Source organism: Triticum dicoccoides, chromosome 4B (assembly GCF_002162155.2).
Source record: "Triticum dicoccoides isolate Atlit2015 ecotype Zavitan chromosome 4B, WEW_v2.0, whole genome shotgun sequence".
Lineage (NCBI taxonomy): Eukaryota > Viridiplantae > Streptophyta > Magnoliopsida > Poales > Poaceae > Triticum > Triticum dicoccoides.
The window spans coordinates 603,498,207-603,504,848 of record NC_041387.1 but is presented as its reverse complement, the minus strand read 5'-3'; the positions used below and the strand labels follow the sequence as shown (position 1 = coordinate 603,504,848).

Here is a 6,642-nt window from a genome sequence, read left to right as displayed (position 1 = left end):
ACTGGCGTCGCGGAGAAGGGGGGGGGGTTGGGTTAGGGTTGCGGGATGCTGGCCGGCTTAAATAGCCGGATTTCGTCTTGGGCGGCGAGCTGGAGCGGCGGCGCGCGTCGTTCACACCGCGGCCATAGACGCGGCGTCCGTCGGACCACCGGGTTTCGGGCGTTTTCATGTGGGGCCACGCTGTTAGGCCGACGTGACGGGCGTGCCCGAGCGCGCACGGACGTCCACATATGCGCCCCATATTTGTGCTAGAAATGGGGTTATCGGTCAACATGGGCGTTTAAGGGACGTTTGAGAGGTCCGTCTGGGTCAAAAAATCATGATCGGATGGCCTGCCCAAACGGTTTGATACAGATTTGAGGGGTCCGGTTGTAGATTCTCTTACTGAGCATACGTCTGGTGACATGCATGACAAAGGACAAATCGAGAGAACCACAATGAAACAATGACGACCAGCTGCTTAACTGAACCCACCGGGTGAACCACGGACCAAACTACAATTGGCTAAAGAACGTAGCCCGGCTAACTAAACTACGGAATACTTACTCGCAAAAAAAAAACCTAAACTACTGAATACCTGTACTCTACATACTCTACTATAAGTCAGAGAGTATATTATACATGAAATCAAGGAAGCAACCAAATCCTTCAATCAAAAGGAAAAACAATGGAGAATCGCCAAGTTGGGCACATGCGTTCTAAATAATTACCCGGTCCCGGCCGTCGTGCATGCCAGTTGCCAAGCATTGCTGCACCTTCCCCGGAGGCGCTTCTCCTTTGTTTCGCTCTCGCTAAACAATCATCACGTCTACGTACGAACATCCGCGTCTGAATTATTAGACAAGCTTTCCTTGTGATGATAAGACGGGGAGTAGACCGGTGATGGTTCAGCTCTTCGTACGGAGAACTCTGTTTTTTTAGGTTAGGCCAACTCAAGCGCATGACACTAAATCCTCCGTCTGCATTTGTTTGGGGGTAAACAGACACAAACCGCGGCCCAAAGCACGGGTGCAAACGAATAAAATGTCCGTTTTCGGTCTGCTTTCGACCCATTCCGGACCCAAGTTTGGACCACGTTTGCGGCCAATTGGACAGCGCGCGGACGGACGGGACGCACGACCTTATCCTCCTCTGGCCTGCCCGTCGGTGACACAACCCCATTTCTTCCTCCCCTTTCATCGCTTCGCCCTCGGCCCCTTGCCATCGTCGCCGCCACGCCCGCCATCCACCTTGCTTTGCCCGTTGGTGGAGCAGCCCCTTTTCTTCCTCCCCTTTCATCGCTCCGCCCTCCGCCCGCGGTCGTCCACCTTGCTGCGAAACAACAACCTCGACGTGCCCTTTCCGGTTGCGTCTCCACCACGACCGCAAGGTGTTCGATGCTTTGCTCGCAAGGTACCATGGATAGAGGAGATGAGTACTTCTTCAACGACTTCATTTGTTCATCGGATGATTCGTCCTCGGACGATGAGGACATATTGGTGGTAGCATTGGTCGTCCATGACCACATCAGTAGGATGCGGCCTCGGTTCAGGGGATCAAGCCCCGGCCATGCCCCGGCCTTGAACCGCAATAGGGACAAAGGGCACCACCTTCTCTATTCCGATTACTTTAAGAGAGCCGCACTCTACAAACCGCATCATTTTCGTCGCCGCTTTCAAATGAGGAGGCATGTCTTCAATCGTATTCGGGAGGGAGTGGTTGCAATGACGCATACTTGGAATGCAAAGAGGACGCCCTTGGCAAACTTGGCGTCTCTTCTTACCAGAAATGCACTGCGACTATTCGCATGCTTGCATATGGAATTCTCGATGATCTTGTGGATGAGTATGTGTGTATGCTTGAGTCCATATGTCTCCTCTCAGTGTATAATTTCTGCAAGGCCGTGGTGGCAGTGTTCGGTCTTGAATACCTGAGAGAACCAAATGCCACTAATACAGAGAGGTTGTTGACGATTAATGCCGATAGGGGCTTTTCCGAGCATGCTTGGTAGTATCGGTTGTATGCATCGGAAGTGGAAGAACTGTCCATTTGTTTGGCAGGGACAGTACAAGGGACATGTGAAAGGTGCCACTGTCATACTTGAAGATGTGGTTTCACAAGATCTGTGGATATGGCATTCTTTCTTCGGCATGGCTGGTTCTCACAATAATATTAGCGTTCTTCAGCATTCTCCAGTGTTTGCAAGGCTTGCAGAAAGCCACTGCCCGGAGGTCAACTTTGAGATCAATGGCCATCATTACAACAAGGGATATTATTTAGCTGATGGTATCTATCCCCAGTGGTCCACTCTTGTGAAGACCATACCCAATCCACAAGGAGAGAAGAGACAAAGGATTGCCCAAATGCAGGAGAGTGCTAGGAAAGATGTGAAGCATGCATTTGGTGTGCTTCAGTCTCGATGGGTATTGTTCGAAATCCTGCATTGATATGAAGCACTTAGAAGCTTTGGGAGGTGATGACTGCTTGTGTGATTATGCATAACATATCGTTGAGGATAAGCGTGATGACAGCATCTACGACCAAGGGTTTGATTTCCAGGGTGAGAATATTGAGTCTGAGCACCCACCTACTACAACCTTTGAACAGTTTGTTCAATTTCATCGTGAGTTGCGTGATCGAAACACTCATACGCAGCTGCAAGATGACTTGGTTGAGCACATGTGGGATCATATTGGCCATCAGTAGATCTATTGTTTTAATCACTTTTCGTGTGCATAAACTTTCAGTGGTTTTGTAAGACTATTTAATGTTTTTAAAATTTTAATTAGATTATAATAAAAGACTATTTTGAACATGTTGTTATGTTTGATTTAAACTATTTTTGTTATGCTTCATTTTGTTGTACTTGGTCTCCGGCGGATGAGATGAGGCAGAAGATGCGGCCGCACGAACGAAATCCGAACAAAACGGACGTTTGTTTGGGGTCGTGGGTTAGAGTTGCCCTTAGAACTGGTGGTTTTTTTTTTTGTTTTTTTTATGATAGACTGGTGGTTGTTGGTTGGTTATGGACGCGGGAGCGTAATGCTTACTGATGAGATTGGTCAAATCCAACGCGGCACGAGTCCAGGCTCGTGGAACGCTGACCGTTCCGCCCGCATGCATGCAAGTTGCTGCTGCATGCGCCCTGGTCAATGAACAAGTGACATCCTGGACTCGGTCATGAGCCGTGGCATAAAACTAAAAAGCATATCAGATTATCATTTTTAAATGAAGGATAACAGATGTTTGTCTATATGATACAGTACTAAATGAGTTTGCTCAGAATAGTTCATGCAGGATTCAAACAGTTTCTGCGGAGTTCATAACTCATGAGTCAGTGTACAGTACTAGTTTTTTAGATGCCCGTGTATTCGTCTGTGCGTCTAGGATTATTGGGAAAATACCCAGCAACATATACAAGTATGCAACAAGTTTCCACAAGTGGAATAGTAGAGTACATTATTGGCATTATCTTGCGTGACAAATAGTAGAACAAGCAGACGCAATCACCCATTGTTAACTGTTTAGGTGTGTACTGACTTGTCTCCTCCTTCCTTTATGTTGACTCACCTACTTAATAATTTGTCTACTTACTAGTTTTTTCTTATCAAAGAAAATTAGCCACTAGTTTTTCTCTGGGGTCGAACTTCACATCTTCCTACTCCTATATAAACCCTTGCAGCAAGCCCCTGTCTAACACAAGCTCTCATCCCATCTGTGCGGGAGGATTAGAGAGGGCATCCAAGAAACAGCAAAGTAGCAGTACAAACATACTTGCAGCTAAGCTAAGACGGATCATGGCGATCACAACTGCTAGTGCCAGCCCGGCCATGCAGGAAGCAGCAAAGACGCCAAGCGCCTCGCCGCCCCGCGCCACGGCCGCCTCGCCGGCTCGCTACCGGCCTTCACCGCTGGTCATATTCAGCGCCTGCCTCGTCCTCATCGGCTCCAGCGGGCCGCTCCTGCTGCGGGTCTACTTCGTCCACGGCGGGCAACGCCTGTGGCTCTCCGCGCTGGTCCAGATCTCCGGCTGGCCGCTCCTCCTCCCGCCCCTGTGCGTCTCCATCTTCCGCGGCCGCCGCCACGGCATCGTCAACCTCCTCCTCCCGCCTCGCCTCGTTGGCGCGGCCGTCGTGCTAGGCAGCTTGTACGCCGTGTCGTGCTTCGTGTATGCGATGGGGTCGCAGGCGCTGCCGCTGTCCACGTCGTCCTTGCTACTGGCGACGCAGCTCGCCTTCACCGCCGTGTTCGCGTTCCTCTTCGTCGGGCTCCGCTTCACGCCCTTCTCTGCCAACGCCGTCCTGCTGCTCACCATCGGTCCCGCGGTGCTCGGCGTCGGTCCCGGGTCCGGGAAGCCGGCGGGCGAGCCATCCAAGACGTACTGGACCGGGTTCGGCGAGGCCATCGCGGCGGCCGCGCTCGCCGGGCTCGTGCTGCCGCTCGTTGAGGTCGCCATGGAGCGGTTTGGGCGGCGGAGGGGACCAGCCGCGAGCGCGCCGCCACCCTACTCCACGGTGATGCAGATGCAGGCCATGATGGGCCTCGCCGGCACGATGGTGTGCCTGCTCGGCATGGCCATCAAGAGCGACTTCAACGCGCTGCCGATCGAGGCGGCGGCATTCGGGCTCGGCGAGACCAAGTACTACCTAGTGCTCGTATGGGGTGCCGTGGCGTGGCAGCTGCTCAACCTGGGCGTCGTGGGGCTCGTCACTTGCGCCTCTTCGCTCCTCGCCGGCATCATGGTCGCCGTCCTCCTGCCGCTCTCCGAGGTCCTCGCCGTCATCTTCCTCCACGAGAAGTTCGACGGGCCAAAGGGCATCGCGCTGGTGCTCTGCCTCTGGGGCTTTGCCTCCTACATGTATGGCGAGAAGGTCCAGCAGAAGAAGGCGGCGGCGCAGAAGAACCAGCTGCTGCAGCAGCAGATGGCGAGGAAAACCGGAGACCTCGAGCTGGCTAACCCTTGAAGACCGGCAAATTCTGTCTACGGAGTATGGGGGTGGTGTAGTAATTATTTTTCTAATTTCAAAAGTACAGGACATATAAGAATAGAGTAACAAGCATTTCGTAAGACATTGTTTCATTCTAGGAAACACAGAGAAATCAAGTGCTACGTACCATTGAGTTAATAAAAAACATACTATTCAGAAATGTTCACTTCTTGCACTGAGTACAGTACAACATGGGTATTACTGCTTCTACATGAAAAAATGTTAAAGGAGGTCTTTTATTGACTTTTGTTTTGCGAGAAGATCAGGCATATTATAAAGATATAACGGAAATACAAGGCAACTCAAACATAATAAAAATTACGTCGAGGTCCATGGATCATCAAACAAACATTGCGACCGTTAGAATGAGCCGCCGATGCGCCGCTGCCGCCACTCCCATACCAAAGCCAGCCTGACCCTGTCGATGGCAACCGGAAAATCTTTATGCACGTGCCCCTAAGACCAGCGTCCCAGAGCTGTAGTCATCGTCGTTGAATCCTTGAATTGATCTGAAAAATCTGACACCAAATATCGTTGTTGTCTATGCACGACAAGAAACCCTAACCTCGCCGCCCCGAGGAGCCGGTAGAAATCTATGCCGGAGTTCGGTCTAATTCGTCCCAACTCCCAATGAATGAACCTGAGGAGGGCCGGAGTCCGGAAGACCAACTCAAAGAAGAAACACCGCCATCTGTCCAAACTCCTCCCCATCAAGGACTAAAATCATACCTATCTACAAGCCGGAGCTTTTATTGACTTAAAACAGGGTTTCAAAAGACTATGCAAACATCTCATTGTAAAGATAGGTTACAAAAGATGCAGAAGTTAATTTTTCTATAAAGAGATGGCAGAAATTATGGGAGGGAAAAGATGGCAAGCGTGATGTCGACTTCTCCGTGCAAAGAAACAATGAGTATACTAGCGTCGCAAAAAACAAAGATGAGTACACCTGCGATGAGAAATGATATTCTACCAGCACGGGCCCTGCACGGATCCACTGTCCATTGTTGCTTTTAATTTTTTTTTGCGAATAATTGTTGCTTTTAAATTTATCCTTCATTTTCTGGTTAGAAATTTTTGTTTGGTTCAAGAATGTCACATTATGTTTTTTTCTTGTTTCCAAGTGTAAGATGATGCTTCGTCGTGTAATGTTGTGTACCAAGAAATTCGATCTGAAAGAAGTGCAAGCTTATTTGTTTCTTTTTTCGAATATGAAGATATCCCCAGGCCTCTGCATCAGAACGTTGCATGCGGCCATCTTATTAAACAGTGCCATCCAAAACAAAGTCTGCAGTTCAGTGCAAGCTTATTTATTACTCATTCCGTCTCATAATATAAGACGCTTTCGCAGGACGCGTATTTTTGTCTTTGGGAGTAAATTGCATGTACCATTTGGGTCTTTTGAAACCCTGTTTACAGGCCCGTGTTTGTCAAATAGGGTCTTTTATTGTCTTTTATTGACCTCCGTTTCATACCTATCTACAGGCCCGCGTTTGTCAAAATGCTTAAGTTTGTCACCTGCAAATTGCATGTACCATTTGGGTCTGACCATGAACGCGTCTATTTTTTTATTTTAGAAATCCATTTTTGGTACGCAGGATCATGTGCTCCCTAGAGCCAAATTGAACATCTGGTTTTTGCAAGTTTTCTTAGCTTGCAAAAAGCTTCTTATATT

General features: G+C 49.3%; 1 protein-coding gene across 1 annotated transcript; it reads left to right on the top strand.

Annotated features, from left to right (window-relative positions):
- Positions 1–3,695: 3,695 nt before the first annotated feature.
- On the top strand, positions 3,696–5,133 carry LOC119293992 (purine permease 3-like). The gene has a single exon (XM_037572287.1). It carries the CDS (start codon positions 3,777–3,779, stop codon positions 4,941–4,943), a length of 1,167 nt encoding a protein of 388 aa, XP_037428184.1. The 5' UTR covers positions 3,696–3,776; the 3' UTR covers positions 4,944–5,133.
- The last annotated feature ends 1,509 nt before the right edge of the window (positions 5,134–6,642 follow it).